The following is a 24,239-nucleotide window of genomic DNA, read 5'->3' on the forward strand; positions in this document are numbered from 1 at the left end:
AACCAGAATTTGCGCAGCCACCCTCTTACACTATACCTTGCTACCTCATAGCAGACATGCCCAAACCCACCCTCCCTGCCGGCCCATACTTCGGCCCCATCCCTTACCAATACCCTCTCTACCAACCACATTTACTCCCTGGTCCTACCCAGCCTGTTCTTCCCTACATCCCCACGTGCCCTCCTTACCACGTACAGATCCACGTCCAGCCGCAGCCCCAGCAGCCATTGATAACGCACCAGGGAATGCTTTTTCAGGAAGATGGGTATCCGGGTCCAGGTTCGCTACCCCCTGGTGGAAGGTGGGCGGTGACGATGGAGAGGGATGGGAGGAGGACGTTGTGGACTATTATGCCTGGGGAGACGAGACCTTCGGGTTGGGCGTATGAATAGGAGAGAGATTGGGAACTTCCCTTTAGATTGTATGCCAGGTTTTAGTCGGTTTGGGTACGTAGGAAGGTCGAGACTGTTTGAAGTGAAATGAAATGGCGACTAAAGCTTTCGTTGTGAATGATTTGGCTGACTGTCTACTTGCTTAACGAATCCGGAAATCGTGAGCTTAATAACAACATAAGAGATAGACAATACAGCCGACGGATGAGGCCTTCCAAGTATAGCACCTAGATTGAACTGCTCAGGAGCTGTCCAAAGTACTTTAGTCTGCTCATAACTCCTCGAAGTGTAACAGAATATCAAAAAGAAGACAATCGCCAAAATGCCAGACTCACCACTCCCACAACCAAATCCATATTTCTCCACAACTCCTGCTTCCACACCCAACCCCAAACCTCCTCCCACGCTACCGTCCCCACCACACCTCCATAGCCACACCATCCGGAAGCCTCTACTGCACACTCGATCCACTCGCTTCTCGCTCCATGATATCGCTCTCAACACTTTCCTCACTTTTCGCAGCTTCTTCACCATACCCGTGTAAGCCAACCATCGAGTCCTCCCTTGATGAAGAGACGATGCCAAGGGCCTGTGAGCATGTCCCTTTGCCAGTGTAAATCTGAGATGTACTGGGGCAGTGTATCGAGGCCTGGTTTGAGGCTTCGATTGTTGGTACTGGTGCCGTGGGGAGGAGAGGATAGAGGATCGTGCCAGGGATGGACTTTTGGGGGGTGTAAGGATGTGAAGGTGTGCTGAGATAAGGGCTGGTCAGGGGATTGGAAGGGTTCTGATGTCCCGCACAGCAATAATCATCTGTGGTTCAGAATCGTGTAGAAACTGTATAAATCGGTTTCAATGTCACAAGACAACCCAGAGCACTCAATGTCAATAAAACTCTCGCTAGCTTTAGCCCGAGGATTGAGCAAGTGGTAAATGACATCCAAAGTCTCCATCCCAGGAACTTCCAAGGTGAGTGGAAAGAATCATTCAAGTGGGTTTACACTGCTTCTGGTATGTACATCAAGTGAACAAAACTGCCGTAACTGCTCCGTCCTTAGTCGACCTAGTCGTCACAGAGTATTTCCTTAGGCCTTCTCCTGCTTTGGGGGAGCGGCTCCTCCTGTGGTAGGAAGGCCCATGAATATCTTGAAATAGTCCTGCGGGAAGTGTTAGCTGAAAAGTGTTTAGAATCAAAGCAGGTTTACGCACGTAGATCATCCACTGTAGACCAGTGAGCGTGCCAATCATGACAATCCTGACAGGCAGACCGTTCCAGAGACCTGAGAATCCGATGTCCTTGTAAATTCTTCCCATAGCAGCGCCTATAAGGTCAATTAGTGGTGTATCCCTTGACGCAAGCGATTCAAAGTAGGAAGTAGGATATGATACTTACCGAAAGCTTCTCCAGGTTGACGATTCGCGTTCAGTTTGGAAACCATGACATCAGCAGGATGACTGACAATAGCGCAAAGAATACCAGCAAGGTAACCACCTGTGAAGGAAACAGCAGTCTGAGCTCCCTTGCCGTAGTCGGATTTTTGAGCGGGGAGGCGATCGTAGATCATCTCGACGATGGTTTCAAAGGAGGCGAACTTCATCATAGTATAGGGAATTTGGCGACCCCATAGCGGGTACAATCCCTTGTAGAGTCCGGCGAACCCCTCCTTACCAGTGACTGTGCTGATTCCATCAAATGTACCTTTGGCGAATGGCGGGATAGTTGTTTGCATGCGGACTTTGACAGCCTCGAAGGGGCATAGAGCAACATCGGCAATGAACTCAGCAGAGGCACTTGCTGAGAGATAAAGAGCCGTCTTGTACTTCGCCGCATTCTCTGCCCCAGCTAGATCAGAGTAGTACTTCTTGAAAAACTCGTAGCCTCCATATTTGAAGGCTCCTTGGAAGCTATAGCCTGCAAAGGTGGGCGACCATCCGGTGAAGACACCACGGAACCCTTCCGCTCGATAGATCTTTCCCCAAGCCTATGACACAGAGTGAGTGTGTGATTACAGGACATGAAATTTGAATCTAATCAATACCTACCTGGAAATTGCCAGAGTACATCTTTGAGTCGACCTGTCGACGACATTTGACCAGATCAAGAGGTGTGACGGCAGTATGTGTAAGACCGCAGGCCAACAATCCGCCAAAAGTACAGGCAGCATAGTATTTCGCGGAGTAGAGCTCGATGGTTCCAGCTTTCGCTTGTGCCTTTGCGCTCGCCTTCTCAAACTCCTTCGCCGCCTCTGCACTCAAAGCATTTGCCTTGTTCTTGGCATCGTCGATGGCACTCCATGTAGGATAGAGTTCAGCACGCGCCTCGAGAGGAGTTCGCTTGTGAGGAAGAGCACTTGCGAAGCAGGTTTCTCGACGATCAAAAGGTAGGGCGGGATGAAAGACATCGTGTAGGGTACCTTGGGTGGGGAAGAGGAGAGGCATGTTGACTGGTTCTAGGAGAATAACACGTCAGTTCCACAGAAGTGCCAAAATCATCATGTGTCTCAAGATGGGAAGAGCAGGAACACAGGTACAGATTTATTTCAGATCGAAGCGACATAAATTCGACTGTCTAGGAAATGCAGGTACGAGAATTCCGTACAATTGAGCTTATCCGCAAGTACTGGCTGCTCAAGGTCTGACTGGGGATGCCAATTGGCCGCAGATTGAAAACAGTTGAGACGTGGCTCGTAAGTAACCAAGGACGAAAGAGTACAGGCACAAGATCAATTGATTGTGACCAGCGCGAAGCACTTCTCGAAATCGAGGTGTTGTGGATGAAGGGAGATAGGAGTTTACCTCGCCGCATAAAGCGGAGAAGGACAGGGGAGCTTGGACCATCCTGAAAGTTGCGGTGCGGCCGGGTGACGTAGCGGGACCGAAGAATAGACGGAGGGGCTGAAGAAAAGCAGTACCTAAGTACCACACATACATGGTAGAAGATGAACTGCGTGAAAGTAAACAATGAAAGAAATGTCAAGCGACTTAGCATTTACCTAAGACTAAGCGTATATTATGTCTGGCAAGTGTCTGTTGAAAAAGTAAGTATTCACAGGCCAAGTCTTCTTTCATTCACCAATCACACAACGGTTGATCCTGAGGCTTTCAGAACTTTTCTGCCCCTCCAAGTGTACCTTTCTCAAAAAGTCAACAACGAAGGTCATACCCCAACATAATTAACTCCCAAATTATGGCAACCATGGAGAATAGTATTCCAGGACAAAGCAATAATGCGGTATCAAAAATGGCCGAAACAACCACAACATCCCAACCTCTAACCTCAAAATACTCGTCAAGATACAGAGGGGTAGGTTTCAGCAGCTCAGTTAACATCCGTTTTTTATATAGAAGAAGCAGAGGTCTAACACTTAGTAGGCAACGGTAGAAGACCTTGATCCTCCCTCCGCCCTCTCCTGCAACCCTACAGACCGAATATCCCATGCCCTCCTTTCCGCCTTTGAGCGAGACTACACACACCTTACAGTCGTATCTGCCACCAACCGAGCCCTGCTAGGCTACCTCTCTATCCCACATCTACAAATCCTCCTTAAGGCTGGCAAGGTACAAGAGGCAGATGAGGTGTCCAAGGCAATGGTCAAGTTTCGGAGGAAGGGTAGGGTGTATAAGGTCATTACGATGGATACACCGCTCGAAGAGCTAGAGCTGTTCTTCAACGGAGGAGAGAATGGGGAAGCTGGAAAACAAGAGTTTGCCGTAGTAACGGATGAGAGGAGACGATTCGTGTTAGGTGTAGCGACGAGGACGGATTTGGAGGAATTTGCTAGGAGGAGACCAGCTTGAGAGAAACATGGTGCATGGTGGGCGAGGGATTAGATTGCATGCCTAAAGCGGAATTCAAGGTTGCAAACGAGAATGTGTTGCTCTACTGAAATATACAGATCAGTAGATCCAGAGTTCTTCGCAGGTGGTTCAGCTTTCGAATTTGCCAGCGGGAGTGACTCCATGCTATCAAGCTAAGTAAAATATTCTGGGTTCTTTGTCGGTTTCATTGTGTCAATTAGATCGGATCTTTTTCCTTCAATCGGTCTTGCGGTGCTTATACTCGGACGTCAATTCTTGATACTGACAATCCTAGCTGTCAGGTATTGACTTTCCAAGTTGATCATGTATTCCCAGTCGTTCATCCTCTTGAATGCTCTTGGTCAGGAATTCGTTGTTTATTTGAAACCGAAGAACTCATCTCACAAACTCCACCCTCCTCCTTCCGAGCACAGACTTCTGAGAACGCACCATGATGTTCGTTCTTATTGGTAGGACTATTGAAAGGTACCTTCGCGCTGATAAAAGGATACTCGCTTAACTACCAGCGTGTGATTGGACTATTTCCAAACAAACACTATAGAAAGATGAATGCGCGACATAGTTTAATGACTCGTTCGAAATTTCAGGAACAAGAAGCCCACCTTTCTACTTCTGTAGCTCAAATCTTAGACAGCTTTACAGGGTGGCTGGGGCGAGTGTTGAATCAGGCTGAAGGTGCAATATGGCCTATCATCGGAGGCACTGATAAGGATTTACCATACGATTACGCTACGAAAACATTGACGAAAAAAGTGCGACATGCAACAGAAATCTAGCATTGCTAAAGATCGGCGCCAGTCCCAATGAAATCAAGCTTAAAGGGATGCATGTCAAAGTGCAAAAAGTTCTAGAAGAGTTCAAGCAAGTCCGCTTAAAGTGGTGTCAGCCTACCAGAATCCCGAGAGATAAGAAGACCGGGCAGCTTATCTTTACCAATGACACAGGGCGGTCTTGTTGACTACCTATCATAGCTTCGATTCTTCGCCCTGTGGTTGCTGATAGATTTCGAGTCTCTTTTATTTGCTACTGGTACCTGACAGGCCCGATTTTGTCCTAAGTGATGCCGATGCGTCATCGTAGCTGAGTCGCAAGCAGATGTGCCGTGAAATAGTAACAATATTGAGCCTTATATTCCCCATCTCATAATCAAGAGGTCCCCCTTCCATCAGCTTGCTTTCTTTCCATCTGCTAAGCTTCACCCCTCCGTTCACCCCAGCTCTGCCTTGCACATGTAGGTATACATCTTCACATCATCAGATGATAACTTGCTTTTGCCTCTAGTTCAACATTCTTTTGACACATCTCAACAGTCACCCCCAATTTCTAAACATACATCAGGGTACGTGCCAACCACCAGTAATGGACCTGGTACTTCTACTTGCTTCCCCAGCTGCTCGGAACGCCTGCAGGCGTCCCGCACCACAGGGGGCCTTGATGACGGGCCTGCCATAAACTCAGCGGGCTGGGAAAGGGCAAATAATAATACCTCAGAGCCATGCCAAGAAAGCCACTTTCTCTGCTCTTGCTCTCATGATCCCCGAACTTCCCTGACCTGATCTGCCGCCTATATTTGCTCATCTCTCAGACCTGCAAACTTGCTCCTTCTGACACTCTACATGTAGAGATATCCCTCCGACTTGACTATCTACGTCCCGTACTAGACCGAGAAGAGACCGAATATCAGCCCTCGCCAATATGAGCACCAAAAACAGTGTGGAGGTCAGCCATGGCCGTGGAGGTACGTTATTTCCTGCGATCTGAAATTCATGGCAGCTAACATATGTCCCGTAGGAGCTGGAAACATTGGTCCAGACTCGACTCAGTATGCCTTTGGTACAACAACTGTCGCTACGAGCTGACGGTGTTCTAGGTACACCGATGGTGAAATCGTTCGCGAGGGTGTTGTTGGCGAGCACGGCGATGGAGCATTCAGCACTGGCCGGGGTGGAGCAGCCAACATTGGTTCGCCCGGAATGAAAGCTACAAAGAGGAAGGACGATATGGCGATTCCGGATGTTGCTCTGCGACCCAGCATGGAGGACCAGACATTTCACACTGGACGAGGCGGCGGAGGCAACGTCCACAAGCCAGACCCTCCAGCTGGCCCCAAACACCCCATCGGCTTCGCTGATAAGTTGAAGAATAAGCTGTTCAAGAAGAAGGTAGTGGAGAAGGGCCCAGCTGCAGAGACCACTGCTTAAGTGCACCTTCTTTGAGCAGTCGCTGGTGATAATGGATGCGACAGCAATGACCGGAGAAGCAACCGTGAGGGAGTTTGGAGGGGATTTTTTTTTTGATACCAATTTTCTCAAGCCGATTTCCCCCTAATCTTGATATGGAATCAATACACACGTACTTTGAACCAGTCTTAAGTCTGCTGAATTTGTCGCTTGATTCTGTTTGCCATTTTATCTTTCACGGGATCCTGGTGATGAACTTTCTGTTCTGGAATTCTCGCTGACTGCATACCAAGTCGACGTGCTCAGGAATGACTTCTAGAGTAGAATTGGAGGCCATTTAAAACTAGAGAGTTTGGCGTCAAGTTCAAAATAGAGCTTCATATCTTATTCCAAGGGCGAAAGATTCACAGAATCTGTTCATTGCAGATCCAGATCTGACGAGCAAGTGCCAAGGCGGGCTTTATTCTTAGCCTAGCGTACTTTCTTCGCGTGGAGGAGCTACAGTAAAGTCAACCTCGGAGCGCGTTGATCCCACCTCTTCTGCAGAAGCAGAACTGCTCGCCCTCGAGTGTGCGACCCTCTTGGCCTCCTTCTCCAACCAATTCTACAATTACAATCGCATTGTCTGGCTCTATCATTACTCTCACGTTGAGTGCGCGCCGCGACACTCCCATCTTATTTAACCGCTATCATCTTCGTCAAGAAGACAGCGAGTGACGGCTTGCTTCACACACTCACTACCCACGGCGTTTTGCCAGAACGAATTTACAGTAGTCCACTATTACCAAGACTCTGGTCTGAATCGCGTTCGCTTCATCCGTGCAGACACTCTCCCTCGAACTTCACGAGCAGTAACGATGGCTCCCAAACATGGTCTGCCAGCAGAAGAGGGGCTTGCCAAACGGGCAAAGAATTCTACTACATCTCGCTCTGCGACTCCCGCCGACACGAGTGCCAAAGTCCCCTTCAAGGTCGAATACCCTATCATGAACAGCGCCGGCACACTCAGCCCAAAGCAACAAGCACTTGCGGAAATTGCTGAGTTGCAAATCAGCCCATTCGTAGCAAAGGGTGCCCGGGTAGAGGGAGAGTTGGATCAGTACTATGCAGTTACGCCAAATCAGGAATGGGACAGCATGAAAAAGTACAACAATTTCATCAGTACGTAAATTTTGCTGAATTCAACAGCCCAATCTAACGATTGCTGCAGTCCAAGGAGAGGTCTATAAGAACAACCAGTTCGTATTTGTAAGGGGTGAGGACACACCACCGGATAAGGATAATACAGAGGGAAGGCCCAAAGACTTTTGGGTTGCGAGGATCTTGCAAGTTAGGGCCAAAAATGCCCAACATGTTTATGCGCTGGTACCTCTATCCCCCACGTCTTCCTGAGATATAGCTAATTGTGAAGATTACTTGGATGTACTGGGCTGAAGAAATTCCCGCGCCTCCTGTCAAAGCCGCAGATCAAGTCAGCAAAGACTCAGGAAGGCGCACTTACCATGGAAGCCACGAGTTGATTGCGTCAAACTATATGGAGGTTCTAGATGTTCTCTCATTCGCCGGCAAAGCTGATGTGTATCACTGGCCTGAGGAGGATGACAATGTGCAATCGAAGTTATTTTGGCGGCAGACATACAACAGGAAAAACCAAGAGCTTTCGGTAAGTTGTTGTGAGCAATGATATGATTTCATTAACTAACAATTTGACTAGCAATTGCGGCAACATTGTCTCTGCGGTGGCTATTTCAACCCCGAAGTTACCATGTATATCTGCGACAATCCAGCCTGCAAAGTCTGGTTCCATGAGAATCATTTAATTGACGATTACCTTGTCAAAACATACAAGCGCGTTGTTGGAGAAGGCACCAACGGCGTTGCAAAATCAACGAACAAGAAAGCGAAAAATCCAATATATAAAGGAACTTTGAAAGCAATGATTCAGGAAGACAGTGATGGCATCCCAATGATTGCTGTAACAGATCTGCGGCCTGGTGCAGATCCAGAGACATGGAAGGAGCGGATCCTATGTCCAAAATGCGACACACCTTTTGAATAATTCAAGCCGCAGATCCTCTTCTTGTATATAAACCGGATTCATCTCCTATGGTCTACACCTACGTTGTCCGCGGTCATTATTCTTAAGAGACCCCGCCACTTCGTGCTTCAGCACCACAAATGCAAACAACAAGGTGGCCATTTGAGCTTGGAAAGAAAGACATGGTTTCGAAAGTGGCTGCCATCCATGCGTTGGGTCAGATATCTTTCTATGGGCGTTTTGGAGTCAGAATTAGGAGTGGTTGTCAGCGCTTTTCTGTTTTGATTAGTGTTATTTGTTTCTCTGCACATAGGATCCCTTCTTCTTGCTATACCAGGTTATGTCCGACAGTACAGAAGTTTCTAATGCCTGGGGGCCACTCGTGCCGAGAGAAACTAGTTTGCCGTGGGCTTGAAAATGTTTGAGGACTTGCGTTATACCCTTCTTCTGGAGCGAGGAGCGCAGAGCCTGACTTTGTATGAACCGGCAAGGAAGTGTCACTGCCATGCAGTTACGATATATGAAATGGAAATGGAAATAAAGTCCAACAACCTACGAGCGCCATCTGAAATATTTCTATTGACGCACTAGCGAGCGTCTTGCTATTGCTCGGTTACTTATGTACTTGGGATGAGTTGTAAGCAGCAAAGGAATGATTTCACAGGAGATTGAAGCCGAATCTCTTGGCCAATATTCGACAAAATTCGCAGATTCCTCATCGCGTGGAGGTCCCCGAGAGTACCTTGTCGCAGCCTTGCCGTGCGGAGACGCTTCTCTCCAGTCTCTTGAAGCGAGTCTCGTCCAAGACGCTTCGGCACCCTTTCCAGAGTGCTTGTTGAGCCAACATGAGCTACCGCAACCCAATCACTCCTTCCGCCCTTAGCTCTGCAATCCACTTACAAGCCAAATCACAATGCGCATTGTGCAGACACCGATAAGCCTCTACTCTTCCATGCCTTTTCTCTTTCAGATAAAAGGCTATCTGCGGCTCAAATCCCGATGCTTTCGCTTCTCCCAGTCTATGAAGCAGAAAAATTCATTTATACCCCGTTTTTCTTCCCTCTTGCCCCACCTCGAATGTGGAATCTGGTTGGTGCAAGGGTGGGGTAGATCAAGAAAATATTACTAAAGCCCAATTTTGCCTCAGACTTTGGCCAGTATATTCTTAACTGTATTATTGGGGGGGTTTGGTTTGGATCGCTCATCTAGGCTGGCCGACGATGGTCGACATAAACGATCATCCTCGCTTGGCTGTTATTGACTCGGAAAAGGGGCTTGTTGGCGAGGAAAATGTCGCAATTCAAGGAAGCGACAACTCCGGTGCCGCAGCACCGCTTTCGATTAGCGATCACGAAACTTCAGAGCTTGATAATGAGAGGAATCAAGGGACGAGTAAAGGCTTGGTCTTCGGGAGTTGTGCGAAATTTCTAGGTCTGGCGTTCAAGAAATCTCACTTGGAACCTCTCAACAATGACCAACCACCGGATGGAGGGATCAAAGCCTGGACTGTTGTTTTCTTCGCACATCAAACTGGTTTCAATACCTTTGGCTTCTTGAATGCATATGGAGTACTACAGAATCATTATGTCGCAGCACTGCACCTTCCTCCATCGACAATCTCATGTAAGGCATATATCTCAATTCAACGGCATTTCCTGACTTTCCATACTCTCTTCATACTGCGATAGAACTTTGCTAATACCTCAAATAGGGATCGGTTCGTTGAACGCCTTTCTCATGCTAGTCCTTGGAGCGTTCTCAGGACGTCTCTCAGACGCGGGATACTTCCATCAACTTTTGTTCCTGGGGACATCTCTCCAAATCATTGGCTTTTTTACCGCCGCCATATCAACCACATATTGGCAAATCCTGCTTTCTCACAGTTTATGTCTGGGAATTGGAGGAGGACTTATTTTCGTCCCGACAATGAGCATTGCAGGTACTTACTTCTCGAAGAAGCGGCCTTTCGCCCTCGCCATCGTCGCTCTTGGGAACTCAGTTGGAGGTCTTGTGTTTGCGGCAATCTTGCAGAACGTTCTTCCAAGCTTAGGTTATTCGTGGGCTATGCGCATCTGTGGTTTCGTGGTGATGGCCACCAGTCTTCCCGCCAATTTTGTGCTTAAGCCGATGAAGTTGAGGAGAGCGAAAGGGCCGATCATCGAATTGGGGGCCTTTAAAGAGCTGGAGTACAGTCTATTTTGTACTGCTATGTTTTTAACGTTCATGGGGATGTGGGTGCCGGTGTTCTATGTGAGTCACCATTCTTAATGAAGCACGCGAGAACCTAGAACTAACTTTGATTAAGCTTGGCTCGTTTGGGAGAAACATCATTGGAATCGATGACAAAGCTGCGGCTTCTTTGATTCTGATCATCAATGGCGTCGGAGTAGCAGGACGACTTATTCCCGCAATCCTCGCATCTAAAGTTGGGCCTCTAAATCTCATGATTCCGCTCACTTTTCTGCCAGGCCTCATTCTCTTCTGCTGGGCTTCAGTACATACTCAAGCCTCGCTCTTGCTCTTTGACACATTCTATGGATTCCTCATGGCATCAGGCCAGGGCATGCTTCCTCCTTCTCTGGGAAGTCTGACGAAAGATCCGTCCAAGATGGGAGTTAGGTTCGGAATGGTGTTTTCGATATGCGGATTTGCACTGTTGGTTGGACAGCCACTCGCTGGTGCTTTGATTGAAGCTCATGGGGGTGGTTACTTGTATGCGCAGATGTATGCAGGGGCTGGTATGATGATGGGGGTGATATTTATGATTGCGGCAAGGATGAAGATTGTTGGCTGGGTTTGGAAAGTCAAAATATAAGCCAAGGTCAAGGTAAGTAGATAAATTTAGAGTAAGAAGCATAATCCAGCCAAGAGATCCATGAAATGAAGAGAACAAATCGGACAATTGCCAAGACAGCCGAACAACCTGGGTCCCACGAGCACTAACTAACTCTTATTGGTTTCGATGAATTTGCGATCGGGCTTCCCGATTGGGAACTCCGTGTCCCCGCTCAACAAGGGATCCGACTCCGACGCTGGACGTCACCCTTCACAGGTCGGGAGTGCTGAGAGCTGAAATATCTCGGCCAAACACATTCAGCCAGTCGTGGATGGCGTGAAATGTTACCGCTAGAACACTTTTCTCGGCACGGCTTCTGGACCGGAGTTCAAAGTTCACCATTACATAAAGAAAGACCTTGTCGGCGGCCTCCTTCATCTGCAAACCTCCGCTCTCCAACATGGTGCCCCTCCAAGACCTTGCGGAGGACATTATCGCATGATGGCGGCCGTGTTCAAGTTCGTCTCCTCGGATCAGACTGGTCCCAAAAGGTTACAAACGAGCAAAGCTTGTGATTACTGCCGTCGGCGAAAGAAACGATGCACCCATGGAGAAAATGCGAATGGCCAACCTGTTTCTACGCCTGTAGGTCGCGACAACACTGCATTGGTCAATCAGCAAAGCGCTATAGATAATCAGACTTCGGTTCCGGATGAGCCTAGATTAGTTGAAGCACCTCAGATAGTGGACAGGCAACTCACAGGCGGAGTTTCTCAACTGCATGACCCAGATGAGGAAGTTGGAAACAACTCGTCTACTACCCGCAATGCACGCTTTATCGGGGATCTCAATCCAGAGGGCATTTTCTTAGCAGCAACGAGTCCTGATGCCACGCGAGGGGCCTCATTAGATGACAGTATCGGGGTCTGGTAAGTTCTCCCTGTCTACAACTGCGTTCGTCCAATCTCCAGCTTTTGCAGCATTCGTACATTCCTTCTCACCCTGTAACAATTCAGATGTTACCAAAAATTCGTGTAACATTGATGAGATCACATCTTAACATTGCCATTAGGCTGAACTCCTCATTGAACCATGGGTCTCAGAAGACATCCCAGGTTTTACAATCTCCATCGAACCTGTTCTATCGATCTGGATCATTGATACAGAAAGTTCTCATTCCCTTACTAGAACAGGAGTGTCTGTCTACGATGCCCCCACCTGATGGATTTCAAGCTCTATCACAGATATATTTCGATAAGGTTTTTCCAATTTTTCCCGTGGTCAACCAGAGCACAATCCAAAGTTCACAGATATCGAAGCCAGACAGTACAATTTTGCAGCAAGGCATCTGCCTAGCCGCCTCTAAGAATCAGGCTGCTGGGCCATATCTCATTCTTGGTGATGCGAGCTTGAGCTGTAGGGAGTTTGGTGAGAAGATTTCCGGAGCTATGAGAATGACGATTGAGATGGGTCTCGTAAAGAACAAGATCGTGCTCATCCAGGCCTTAGCTTTGCTATCGCAATTCAGTGATGATCCCCCGGGTGAAGACCTTTCTTCTCAGTGAGTGGTGTCCTATACCAGCGCCTGTTTATACCAAACCATTAGTTATGTACTGCCTGGTTTCCGCAGTTTTGGGCTGAATTTGGATACATTCGGCTAACTTGAACAAGGTTCTGTATGAGAGCAGTGCATCAAGTTCAATCGCTGGGACTACATGTCAAAGGACAAGAAGAGCACGCAGATCAGGGTAATACGACCCTATTATGCTGTATCTGGGCAATGGACAGGATGAATGCAGCATTCAATGGACGCCCAGTCTCAATGCACGAGAGAGATCTTCGAAAAGATTTAGATCAATGCTTCCAGCATCAGCAACCATCTTTCCGTTTATTCCTCGAAGTAATAACACTGCTGGATAAAGTCATTGAGCTCTACCGTCCGGTCGCTGTTTCTGGGGATACCCCAGTTTTGAGCTGGGACTTTCCCGCCTTTGAAGATATGGTCTTGAAATGTGGCAGTTCTCACATCGGAACTACAGCTCTAGGTTTGTGGCCTTTGTCGCGGTGTCATAATAGGCTCAATAGCTAAGAGTATCCCTACTCACAAATAACAGCATCTATCGAAGTTCTCTATCACGCTGTTGCAATCCTCTCTTGCCGCACGAAATTATGGGTCGACCCTGGGCGTTCATCCACGGCTTTCCTCAGACAAAGCTTATCTACTTCTATCCTCAGCTCAACTTTCAGTCGGGCACCTCAAGATCAACTGGTGCTCTTCCCGTTTGTACCCTATGCAATGTCTCTATCCATGAGCATCTCATATCGAGAAATAAGATACGGCAAGCTCCCTGCCCATCGAGCACGATCTCGTGGCCATTTTCAAACACTATGTGATGCTTTGTCGGCACTTGAGGGTGTTTTTTGGTCAGCTGCTGCAACAGCAGAGATGGGAAGAAAATTGTTAAAAGAAATGGACCGAGTCTTTTCTACGGTGTCGACCTCGGAGACTATGAGATCGCATCAACCACATACAAGGAGCAATTCTCATACTCGTGCAAATAGTCAACATCCAGGGCCTGGAAGTACTTCTCAGAGTGGTAAGATAATATCTACTTCTAGTAGTGATCAGACCACTAACTATTTGTAGCAGTAATGACGAATGCCGATACACAGCACTCTGATATTTCTATGCAAGATTTTGACCCGTCAATATTCGACTCCATAACAGACATCGACTTGTTTGGCATGTTTGATCCTGCTTTTGATCTCGATGGATTTGATGCATGTCTGGAAGGAAATCTCAATCCTGGTTTTCCTTCAGGGTTACAATGAACGTTGGAGGGCGATTTGGGTCTTTTTATCAGTCAGCACATGAGCTTTTCGTGTGGAGGGGACACTGCCAATTTCCGGCAACCGAGAACACCTAAATAAATTCACTTCCCTTGGGACTTTATACACTTCGTGAGACGTCAACCTTCCATTGGAAAAACCAGAAACTTATAATTACATCCTTCTTGATCGTCCTTGTTACAATCTATGACTCTCGGATCAACTGTTTGTAAGACTGTCAACGATTAGGTGGAAATGCGATTTTGCCAAAAAGAATTCGGCAGCTTCCAAGTCACCACGTAGGGCATGCCTTCAATGAGTTGCATCGCTTTTGCGCCGCAAGGAGCTGGCCTGCCTGTTACGTGCGTCCGTTAAGGTGACCCGGAACTATTCAGACGAATCACAGCGCCCTGTTTTGGCATCTTGAGCAAAATCGATGATGCAAAACAAATGCTCGCTTAACGGCGGACGGATAATCCGCCCACCCCGTCTGATCAAATTGAGATGTGATAACAGGTCCGCTGGGCTCGACTTTTAAGCCTCAGGTAAATTAGTAGACAGTAATACTGCTGGAGGCCTCAAACCACGTCATGAAAGACTAGGCCAACCTAGTCTCAGTCGCCACTGTGATATTTTTTGGCAAAAGTCGGAGTCGCCAAATCAAGTATAGTACCCGCTGCGGGGTCCGCCATATTCGTGCACCTGTCTTGAGGAATGGAATAGCTCCGCGATTTCGAAATACTTTATAGGATTTCTGAAAGGATCTGCTCTCTCGAATCGTGTTTTGGTACCGAAACAAAACTCTGCGTCAACTCTACCTGAGCCTCCAAACTATCGACGAAGTCATCCTCTACCATTCCATCGAAGAGCCAGAACAACCTCATCATGTTTTGCGTAGCGAAATCCGCCCTGAAGCCAACAGGCCTTCTCTCAAAATCACCCAGACTTACTCGCCATGTTGCAAGTCAATCAGTCTCACAGCCAAAAGCAGAAGGTGACATATCTGCTGTGTTTCCTTCCCTTTCGGGTGTTGTTATGGAGCCTTTACCTCAACGATTTACCGACATCAAACGTCAATTGATCCGAGGAAATGAAGAAAGGCTGACAGAAAGTTGGCAACGGCTTTTGAAGCAATTGGCAACTGAGAACGAAATTGTCCGACAGCGAGGTCCCGACATTATTCCACAAATAGAATTCGAGGACCTGAGAAATGCTCCTTCGACTTTCGTCAATGAGACCAAGAAACGAGGAGTAGCAGTCATCAAAGGTGTCATTCCAGAAAATGAAGCTCGAGGTTACAAGAATGAAGTTGAGGATTACGTGAAGCGAAATCCTTCCACCAAAGGTATGTTCTTCGCCAGAAATATCCACTTACTCGGAAAGTCCTAACACGCCATGGCGCAGCATTTCCACCTGACAATCCCCAGATCTTTGAATTATACTGGTCCCCAGCACAAATGAAAGCTCGACTCCATCCAAATTTGATTTTGGCACAGACTTCGCTCATGAATATGTGGCACACAAACGATAAAGATGCTCTCATATCGACATCCTTACCACTCACGTACGCGGATCGGATTCGTATCAGACAGCCAGGCGACAACCAATTTGCTTTAGGACCGCATGTTGATGGTGGAAGTGTGGAACGCTGGGAACCCAATGGATACGGTCTCGGCGGTGTCTACGACAAAGTCTTCCAAGGTCGATGGGAAGAATACGATCCGTGGGAGTCAAGTGCGAGAATTCCTGCCGTTACCGATCTCTACCAGGGTCCAGGTGGATGCTCCATGTACAGAATGTTTCAAGGCTGGTTGGGACTTTCCCATACCTCGCCACGAGAAGGTACTCTCTTGGTGAACCCTCTTCTACAACTGGCAACTGCATACTTTCTCCTCAGACCATTGTTCGACCCTGTGCGATCACCTGGGGGCTTCGCTGCAGGTGATTCGTCACAGTATTTGAGCTCAGAGAACTGGAAGCTCAAGAGTGCCAAAGAGATGGATTCAACTCTTCATGGAGCCAATCCCGGTTCTAGTCAAGAGTTCAATGACGATTTACATCCCCACCTCAACTTGAAGCACAGCATGGTACATGTCCCTACAATCAAGCCTGGCGACTTCGTGGTATGGCACTGTGATAGTAAGTTTAGCCAACTCTATTCGTATGTGATCAAGACTGACTTTATTTTTGTAGCGATTCATGCAGTAGACCAAGTACACACTGGTAAAACAGATTCAAGCGTCATGTACATTCCAGTATGCCCAGCCACCGAACTGAACGCGAAGTATTTGGCTCAACAGCGAGAGACGTTCGCAGCTGGAGTACCTGCACCAGACTTCCCTGGAGGAAAGGGCGAGTCGGAGCACATTGGCAGAGCCACTATTGAGTCCCTATCTGGTGAAGCAAAGGAGTTTGGTTTGAGTTCAATGGGTCTGTCGAAGCTGAGTGAGCCAGCAGGGGAGGGATTACCAGGTGCTCAGAAAATGATTCAGCGAGCGAACCAGCTCCTGGGATTTTCATGAGCTCTTCAAAATGTAAAAACTAAATATGCGTCTGGCGAAGCTTTCCTTGGTTTGGATCCCTGCAATCAGTATTTAGCGTTTCAACTGTACTTTCACCCAGATTTAAGTTGGTTAGTTGATCGTTCACCCGCTTTGACCATGCGAATGGCAATGAAAAATCCAGTACGGTTACTACTTGTAATTTGTCAAACCTATCCTCACATTATTTCCCACAGCTTCAGAGTGAACATCGAGAGGAAGCTATGCCAGGATCAAATTACTTTATTAGAAGTACTCGCGCATGATTCCGTGCCATTCATGAGGATGAGAGGCATAGAATGTGTCTTAGTCATGAACGTATGTCAGGTCAAGACAAGCCAGAGAGCCCCGAGTCGTTTTCGATACGGAGTTCCCGGAGCCATGCCTAAAAGATGTGCTCCGAAGAGATTGTTTGTCTGAATATAATGCCAAGTTCAGGCGGAGTTTGTCGCAGTTTCCTCTTTCGGCGGGACAGCCAGAGAAGTCTGAGCACTGGGAGAGTATTTCCAGCGAATCATGCAGTCCAAAACCCTGCCTCAGTCAGTGCTGCCGCATCCCTTGATCTTATCATTCGAGCTGAATGTCGGGATCGTGGGGATGTGGAGATATGTGGACTGTACCTCCGCCTTTCCCCAGATCCGTATCTGGAGCAATCCCGTGTCCATCGCAAGGGAACACCTTGATCGTCCCCGTCAAGAAGTCTATAAGATGAGAGCTTCATCCTCTTTTCCGACTTATTCAATTCATCTGCTCGTCAAAATCCTGTCCTAGACCATCTTCTGCAATTTTAAATTTTCATCATGGGCTTCTTCAACCTCCATCACGATGCTGAGGGGTCATCCCTTCCAGCAATCTTTATGGGGGCCTTCATAGCATTTGGTGGCATTCTTTTTGGATATGACACCGGAACTATCGGTGGGATTCTGGCTATGGGTAAATGCGCTTCACCCTTAACTTTGATGACTTAGGACTAAGCTTTTTTTTCCTCGCAGATTATTGGGTCGAGCTCTTTGCAACTACTACGAACGCCGCAGGTGACAAATATATTTCTTCGAGTCAGCAAGCATTGATCGTGTCAATGCTTTCCGTTGGAACACTTGTTGGTGCACTTTTCGGAGCCAGCATTGGAGATAGAATCGGTAGAAAGATGGGCTTGATAAGTACGTGCGATATCAAATCTTCACGACAAGCTCAGACAAGCTGTAGTTGCATGTGTCGTGTTCAATATTGGAGTTACTCTGCAAACAATCGCTACAGCAATTCCACTTTCCATTGCAGGACGAACTATCGCCGGAGCTGGAGTTGGTAAGCTTTTACAGGTTACGTTTCTTGGCTGTTTCTCTCGTGGCTAATTGTCTGCTAGGCGTTGTCTCGGTGCTCATCCCACTGTACCAATCCGAATCTGCTCCAAAATGGATTAGAGGGACATTGATCTCCACGTAAGGCTTCAAGTTCTATCTCTTGCATAGACATGATCTGACTTTACTAGCTACCAATTGGCGCTGACCACAGGCCTGCTCCTGGCATCGATTGTCAACAACGCAACCCAAAATCGAAACAATAGTGGCAGCTACCGAATTTCAGTCGCGATCCAAGCATTATGGGCCCTTATACATGCAGGAGGGCTGCTTTATCTGCCAGAAACACCTCGATACTTTGTCAAGAAAGGGGACGAGGCAAAGGCTCTAGCTTCTCTTGGTCGTCTTCGACGCCTTCCAGTCACTTCACCAACTCTCCGTGAGGAGCTCGATGAGATCATCGCCAATCATCAATATGAACTTACACTCGGTAGCTCATCTTGGCTTCAATGCTTCTCAAAGGGTGGTTCGCAACGCAAGCGTCTCTTTACTGGATGTGCGATCATGGGGCTCTCTCAACTTACTGGAATTAACTTCATTTTCTACTATGGAACTCAATTCTTCAAGCACAGCGGTATCTCCAACCCTTTTACCATCTCACTTATCACCAACTTGGTCAACGTATTCTCTACCATACCAGGCCAAGTTCTTGTGGAGAAATGGGGCCGCCGGCCATTGCTTCTTTTCGGAGCAATCGGAATGTGCTTCTGCGAATTCATCGTGGCAATTGTCGGCGTCACCGCAGACTCAGAAGTTGCTAACAAGGTGCTCATTGCGTTTGTCTGCTTCTACATATTTTTCTTTGCCTGCTCCTGGGGCCCTGTCGGTTGGGTCGTTGTGGTAAGTTTGCCCCAAACATTCTTGCTTAAGCTGTCACTAAAAGGGCAAAAATAAAGGGGGAGATTTTCCCGCTCCGTCTCCGCGCCAAATCAGTTGCGCTATGAATTGGTCGCAACTGGTTGCTAAACTGGGCTATCGCTTATGCCACACCATACCTTGTTGACGAAGGACCAGGCAATGCCGGTCTTGGCGCCAAAGTGTTCTCCGTTTGGGGAACATGCTGCTTTGTTTGTGCTCTGTTTGTCTACTTCTTCGTGTACGAAACCAAGAATATGACTTTGGAGCAAGTTGACGAGTGAGTTTTTCTCAATGAACTTTCATAAATTTTTACACCTGAGACTTGGCTGATCAATAATAGACTGTACGACACCATCGGTAGCGCAAGGAAGTCTGCTGGCTTCGTGCCGACCATGCAGTACTCTCATGGAACTGAGGCGGAAGAAAAGTCTGGGTCTGGCATCAGCATCGCTCAAGTGGAAGGAAAAGTGGATGCTTAGATTTTGGAGGAACAAACATATATGCAAAACCCAAATTCAAAACAGAAGATCAGAAATGCTGCAGAGGATTCCGAAGCATGAAATAGAAGAGGCTTCCTTGTTATGTCCATGGATTTAACATTAGATTATGACATTAAAATCGCATAATGCTTATGTTTCCCAAGCTATAGGCTCAAACGAACAGAAAATATATCCCACCACTACAAACATCGAAATGACCCTGTTCGCACATCACGATCTCAGCACGTTCCCAAAGTTCTTGTCCTCGTCCAAGTAAACCCTGAGACTTCTCATCCTCCTCTTTTTCTCGTCGAACCCTCCTTCGGTACCAAACTGAACTTTCGTGGCATGATCAAGCCCATAGAATAGCATGGCCAGCGCACTACCTTTCCACAGCTCGGTCCCGTTGCGAGTCGTACTCATCATCGCCAACACCAGAAAGACGGCAGTGGCACCAACGACAAACAGCGGGAGTATAATCCAGATCCATTGAACGTACACATATGTTTGTGTGCTCGTCGATTCTCCGTAAATAGATACCGACTTGAAAGAACGGAAGGCTACTGTCATTGCTGTTGCCAACTCTTTCATCGCTTGAGGTATTCCGTCATTATACTCGTAGTAGTCCCAGTAGAATGTCTGGATTATGTCAGTATCAAAGTAGGTTGTGCCACTTGAGATTCCAACAGTGAGATTGACGACGACTAGGGCGTCTGGGTCGAGTGATTGGAAGTCTGAATTCCGAGATGCTGATCCGTTTGAGAACAGTGTCGTGAACCAAGATTGAATTCCAAGAGCCGCTGGCTCGCTGATGAAGACGGAGGTATTATCTGGGGTCATGATGACTATTTCAGCTTTACCCATGCTGTTAGATGTATCAACCACTGTCGTATTGCGAATCTCAGAGGTCACATTCTCTGTCAATTTGCCGTTGACTACTTTGGAGTTGATGATCTGAGCACAGTATTCAAGCGTGCATTGAGTTGCCCAGGGTTGCAGATCCCCAGCGGTTCCATTCCTGGATTCGGTCCCCATGAAGACAAACTTCATGATATTGGAATGAGGCATATTTCCGGACTTGGATGGTATGAATGTAGTCATGCTGAATGCATCGTTAGAGCTCTGCAATTTGGCCCCTATTGCCTGCCATCCACAATTGGAGGCGTCAGCTTCGTCTTCAGCACAATACTGCATCATCACAGATCGGATGTCTACGCAGGTGCTACAAGTAGCGAGAGTTGTAAGAGGTGGATATGTACAATTTCCTGTAGGGCAGACTGGCTTTGGTTGTGCTAAACCCGACTCGCTGAAAAGTCCATGGAAGACAGCCGATTTCATTGGCAGAATGGGAACAAATCCAGCTATTTCATATCAATTGAATGTGGATATATTGATTCAGGATTCTTACTTGAGCCAGAATTTCCTGGAAGCGCTGGTGTATAGTTGAGCGCCGCTGGGACACTAGCCAGTTGATTGGAAACTACTTCTCTGGTCGGATATGTCGCAACTTGTTGGGAGAAGGGGCCTAGGAAGAGCGCAGCAATTGTAATGAAAGCACCGAACAGTCCGATGTACCTAATGTCTTTAGTTTCTTTTACGCTTTGGTTGGAATGAAGTTGCTTACCCCCCACGACCCGAAGAGAGCAGTCTAATAGCTCCCCAAGAACCACGACTTGCTTCATCAAACAGTTCCATATCGGTCAGGGGCGAAGCCTTCCGCTTGAACCAGTTCCATTTCAGTTGGCCCAATCCACTGGCCAAAGGTACTGCCAAGGAGGCATTGGTGATGGCAGAGATAAGCGCGATTAGTGTGTTTAAGGTGATTCCAACGGGCCATTGCGGGAGTGGATTATCATGAAAGACTGCAAGAAGAGCAACATTTGCTCCGAAAGACAAGGCTCCTATCAATAAGCACAGAATTTCAAGAAACCAGGATTCGTTTGAGATGAATCTAGACCTCGTCTTTTCCGCCACAAGGTGATCTGTATCCTCAAAATCGTCACCGGTCACGGTAACTCTGGTGCTGCTGCTCCAGTTCCTTGAATGGGACTTTGAATGAGTCGACCCAAACACGTCGTTGATGAGAGGAGAAGGGAGAGATTTCCTGTAGCCTGGCGATGTAACTCTATAGAAAGTTAGAATGGTTCAGATGCTCTGGGCTGATGTGGGAACATGCGGTGTCAAAGGGACATCCTCATCAAATCTTTGGCCCCTGGGGCTCGCTGGGGCAAAATACCCAGGAGACATTTCTATTTCTTTTGGAATCTTCAGGTTGCTGACCTCAGCTCGCAACAGACGGTAATGGAATTGTGCAGCTACTTATCTGCCGTTCCCCATAAGGCTCTCGACATGTCACCATGCACAAGAGGCAGCAGAACCAGCCAACAACACTGGTGTGCCCACACCCATCCTTCAAAAGCGGAATCTCGAAGTATTGGGGGTACACCATGATTGGAGATGTGTACAGCTCTTATCATCTGGCGGCACAGCGCTGCATGAAGTCTCACGCAACAGCCAGTTGAAATGGGTGCCAAGACATCCAGAAAGCTGCCGTCGTCATGTCGCTCAGCTCCATGAGAGCCAAGGCGGCTGAAGTGTAAGGGAAGAGTGCCATCCAGGCTCTCGGTGCAGAGCACGCCACTTTGCTTCTTTTGTTTCTTCCCAAACACGGTCTACCTCTGTAGTCAATGTTCTCCAAAGAGAAAGAGTGTCCTCGCAAGGCAGATTTCACTTGTTTCCGGACCGAGGATAACACAAGTGTCCCGTCAAAATGGGGCGCAGATAGCAGAAGGTATACCAAACTCTTGATCCTGCGCATGTAATAAATACAAGAGGAGGCATTGTTTAACCAACAAAAAGCGAGGTGGGGTCACCCTGACAGCAAGCCTGCGCTCTTGGAGGCTGGTAGAGCAAGACTCTGCAGTCGACGACGCCCCTCCCCTGGTCCTCGCTTGCAGCGCGGCACAAATTAGCGAAACAAAGCCTGGAGATGATGTCAGAACCCTCCCACGACTTTGCGTTCCGGACAAATATGAAAAAGGAGCGAGAATGGGCCCAAGCAAGGACCCCATGAGCTTCTTATATCTGAACTTGAGAGCTAGGTTTTGGGTTAAAATTAGGTAAAACTTGGAACAAACAAAGTGCCTCTTGTTTGGTGACCTGCAAAGTATTTAGTCAACACCGAGTAGACAGATACAGAGCGGTTCTAATACAGGAATAGGATTAGTATCGTCAAAATACAGGCTCTTTACTGTCACTTCAATAAATTGGAAAATTCTCCTGTGAGAGCGAAAGCCAAGGAATGGACTCTTTGCCATCAGTGCTCTAAATTGTCTTCGTTCATACCAACCTACGAGCAGCGTACCAATTTATGAACCTCTCTTGCACATCTTATGTCACAGCACAAAGACAGACACTTGAATGGTAGAACTGAGATGAATGTTGACCTTTAATATCCCATTATGCTCCTTAATGCTAGACTGCTCATCTTTAAGCATTCACCCCGACCGCCTCGCTTCGCTCGTCCACAATCCTTGCTTCGCCCTCGCTTAAACCGATATATCAAAACATTCATCCCTTCTCATGTCTCTCCCTGTCTTTGAGCTTTAATTCTCCACAAAAAAGTCTTACACCATCTTCAAAACCAGAGAGTTAATCCCAGAAGAGCGACAACGAGCCCTGATGAACTTCCCATCTCGGTGATCCTGTTGGCGGCTGCGGCGCCAGTAAAAGCAACAAAACCACTATCGCCGGTCCGGGTCGCTGATGCAGGTCTGGTAGCATCGGCAGGCGATATGTCATCTGGTGTCACATTATTTCCAACTGGAGCAGTAAATTGGGGTGTCATTCCGTCTGTGTCGACAGTAAGAGCTGCGACTTGAGTGGCAGCCTCTGTCGGAATTACTAAGGCCAGGCTTATTCGGATGGTAGACGTACTCGTGGTCGTTAATCGAGCTCGTGTAGGTGAAGCAATTAAAGCTGACGTATTAGAGAAAGTGAAAGCGTGCAGTGCAGTGGCAGGGGCGAGAGAGAAAGATGAAGGAAGCGTAAAATTGAGACGAGCTGCGCAGGTTTCGGGATCTTCGCCCTGGGGTTGTCGTTAGGTTGTGGAGTAGTAGCAGAATGGAGCGAAGACCTACATTCGTGCAACAGTATCCGGCAACAGGAGCACAGAAATCGCCCGCTACGCAGTAGCCATTGTCCATTTCACAGCAAGTCTATCTGGATGTCAGATACGGTGATAGTGTTTGATCGAGCACAACTTACTTCTCCCAGGGTAGGATCATAGCAGAACAAGCTATCCTGACCTCCACAATCTACAGAGCCGCCGCCGTAAGTCTCGAGACATGTAAGCAAAGCTCTCTTGGGCTTGGCTGCGTTCATCCGGCTGTGATTAGTCACTGATGCCAAAGTGAGATTAATTAGTGAGGCGGTAAAGCCGATGTTGATAAAGGTCTTCATGTTCAATGACTGTGGTTGTGAGAGAAACGTGATGTGCAAAGAGTGTGGGATGAAAGAAATACTGAATGAAATGTGATGAAAGTGTTCGATGTAGCCTATAAATGAGAGAAAAAGGCAGATCTCTTATAGAAGATGATTCTGAGCGGGTTCAGAAGGTAGGGACAGTTGAGACTTTGAATTCTTCATATGTCAATACATTTGCTTGCTGGAGAATGTATATCCATGACAATAGGTAACAACTGCAAACCCTCGCTAAGGATATGAACGATCCATGAGGCTATAATGAGTCTTGCTGCTCGTCTATTGGCTGTCTTACTGAAGACAGTCTCAATGTGGGGGCAAAGTCAAGGGAGGGGTGGCTTCAAGGATCGCCCTGTACTCTCCCTTCATTTACGAAAACCTCCAAAGACAAGCTAAAACAGTCAAAGACGGGCCCCTATCTACACCAGTAAGTGTCTAAAGACAGACTAGTGAAGACGGCAATTTCAATATTTTAGTGCAATATCCCG

At 47.5% G+C, this 24,239-nt stretch overlaps 12 protein-coding genes across 13 annotated transcripts; 9 read left to right on the plus strand and 3 right to left on the minus strand.

Moving 5' to 3' along the window:
• Positions 1–56: 56 nt before the first annotated feature.
• Positions 57–392, plus strand: ONS95_007841 (uncharacterized protein; the record flags this gene model as incomplete). The annotated part of the gene is made up of 1 exon (XM_058501363.1): positions 57–392. One exon carries the CDS (start codon positions 57–59, stop codon positions 390–392), a length of 336 nt encoding a protein of 111 aa, XP_058362682.1.
• On the minus strand, positions 71–3,125 carry ONS95_007842 (uncharacterized protein). Its single transcript, XM_058501364.1, has 4 exons — positions 2,436–3,125; positions 1,786–2,374; positions 1,602–1,714; positions 71–1,549 (listed from the first exon to the last, which is right to left on the minus strand). Exons 1-4 carry the CDS (start codon positions 2,829–2,831, stop codon positions 1,478–1,480), a joined length of 1,170 nt encoding a protein of 389 aa, XP_058362683.1. The 5' UTR covers positions 2,832–3,125; the 3' UTR covers positions 71–1,477.
• Positions 3,056–5,162, plus strand: ONS95_007843 (uncharacterized protein). Its single transcript, XM_058501365.1, has 5 exons — positions 3,056–3,079; positions 3,134–3,430; positions 3,499–3,696; positions 3,765–4,367; positions 4,493–5,162. The coding sequence occupies exons 2-4, from the start codon at positions 3,332–3,334 to the stop codon at positions 4,188–4,190; spliced, it is 723 nt and encodes a 240-aa protein (XP_058362684.1). The 5' UTR covers positions 3,056–3,079; positions 3,134–3,331; the 3' UTR covers positions 4,191–4,367; positions 4,493–5,162.
• A 744-nt stretch (positions 5,163–5,906) lies between these two features.
• Positions 5,907–6,412, plus strand: ONS95_007844 (uncharacterized protein; the record flags this gene model as incomplete). The annotated part of the gene is made up of 3 exons (XM_058501366.1): positions 5,907–5,949; positions 6,003–6,033; positions 6,082–6,412. 3 exons carry the CDS (start codon positions 5,907–5,909, stop codon positions 6,410–6,412), a joined length of 405 nt encoding a protein of 134 aa, XP_058362685.1.
• An 836-nt stretch (positions 6,413–7,248) lies between these two features.
• On the plus strand, positions 7,249–8,450 carry ONS95_007845 (uncharacterized protein; the record flags this gene model as incomplete). The annotated part of the gene is made up of 4 exons (XM_058501367.1): positions 7,249–7,552; positions 7,602–7,756; positions 7,803–8,054; positions 8,106–8,450. 4 exons carry the CDS (start codon positions 7,249–7,251, stop codon positions 8,448–8,450), a joined length of 1,056 nt encoding a protein of 351 aa, XP_058362686.1.
• Positions 8,451–9,649: 1,199 nt separating this feature from the next.
• On the plus strand, positions 9,650–11,244 carry ONS95_007846 (uncharacterized protein; the record flags this gene model as incomplete). Its single annotated transcript, XM_058501368.1, has 3 exons — positions 9,650–10,052; positions 10,141–10,679; positions 10,735–11,244. 3 exons carry the CDS (start codon positions 9,650–9,652, stop codon positions 11,242–11,244), a joined length of 1,452 nt encoding a protein of 483 aa, XP_058362687.1.
• A 459-nt stretch (positions 11,245–11,703) lies between these two features.
• On the plus strand, positions 11,704–14,037 carry ONS95_007847 (uncharacterized protein; the record flags this gene model as incomplete). Its single annotated transcript, XM_058501369.1, has 5 exons — positions 11,704–12,134; positions 12,278–12,766; positions 12,877–13,250; positions 13,320–13,802; positions 13,853–14,037. 5 exons carry the CDS (start codon positions 11,704–11,706, stop codon positions 14,035–14,037), a joined length of 1,962 nt encoding a protein of 653 aa, XP_058362688.1.
• An 882-nt stretch (positions 14,038–14,919) lies between these two features.
• On the plus strand, positions 14,920–16,556 carry ONS95_007848 (uncharacterized protein; the record flags this gene model as incomplete). Its single annotated transcript, XM_058501370.1, has 3 exons — positions 14,920–15,379; positions 15,439–16,173; positions 16,228–16,556. 3 exons carry the CDS (start codon positions 14,920–14,922, stop codon positions 16,554–16,556), a joined length of 1,524 nt encoding a protein of 507 aa, XP_058362689.1.
• An 818-nt stretch (positions 16,557–17,374) lies between these two features.
• RGT2_2 (High-affinity glucose transporter rgt2) lies at positions 17,375–18,876 on the plus strand (the record flags this gene model as incomplete). The annotated part of the gene is made up of 6 exons (XM_058501371.1): positions 17,375–17,507; positions 17,567–17,734; positions 17,781–17,879; positions 17,938–18,013; positions 18,064–18,772; positions 18,829–18,876. The coding sequence occupies 6 exons, from the start codon at positions 17,375–17,377 to the stop codon at positions 18,874–18,876; spliced, it is 1,233 nt and encodes a 410-aa protein (XP_058362690.1).
• Positions 18,877–18,974: 98 nt separating this feature from the next.
• On the plus strand, positions 18,975–19,312 carry ONS95_007850 (uncharacterized protein). The gene is made up of 2 exons (XM_058501372.1): positions 18,975–19,067; positions 19,131–19,312. Exons 1-2 carry the CDS (start codon positions 19,045–19,047, stop codon positions 19,267–19,269), a joined length of 162 nt encoding a protein of 53 aa, XP_058362691.1. The 5' UTR covers positions 18,975–19,044; the 3' UTR covers positions 19,270–19,312.
• Positions 19,313–19,375: 63 nt separating this feature from the next.
• ONS95_007851 (uncharacterized protein) lies at positions 19,376–22,210 on the minus strand. Of its 2 annotated transcripts, none has more exons than XM_058501374.1 (4): positions 21,550–22,210; positions 20,894–21,394; positions 20,678–20,844; positions 19,376–20,630 (listed from the first exon to the last, which is right to left on the minus strand). In XM_058501374.1, exons 2-4 carry the CDS (start codon positions 20,962–20,964, stop codon positions 19,501–19,503), a joined length of 1,368 nt encoding a protein of 455 aa, XP_058362693.1. In that variant the 5' UTR covers positions 20,965–21,394; positions 21,550–22,210; the 3' UTR covers positions 19,376–19,500. The 2 variants fall into 2 exon arrangements, with proteins under 2 accessions (XP_058362693.1, XP_058362692.1); XM_058501373.1 differs by having other exon boundaries at positions 21,446–22,210.
• Positions 22,211–22,733: 523 nt separating this feature from the next.
• On the minus strand, positions 22,734–23,812 carry ONS95_007852 (uncharacterized protein). Its single transcript, XM_058501375.1, has 3 exons — positions 23,536–23,812; positions 23,409–23,486; positions 22,734–23,356 (listed from the first exon to the last, which is right to left on the minus strand). Exons 1-3 carry the CDS (start codon positions 23,728–23,730, stop codon positions 22,907–22,909), a joined length of 723 nt encoding a protein of 240 aa, XP_058362694.1. The 5' UTR covers positions 23,731–23,812; the 3' UTR covers positions 22,734–22,906.
• Between the last annotated feature and the right edge of the window lie 427 nt (positions 23,813–24,239).

The sequence above is a fragment of the Cadophora gregata genome, assembly GCF_030347475.1.
Source record: "Cadophora gregata isolate MNR1 chromosome Unknown scaffold_2, whole genome shotgun sequence".
Lineage (NCBI taxonomy): Eukaryota > Fungi > Ascomycota > Leotiomycetes > Helotiales > Ploettnerulaceae > Cadophora > Cadophora gregata.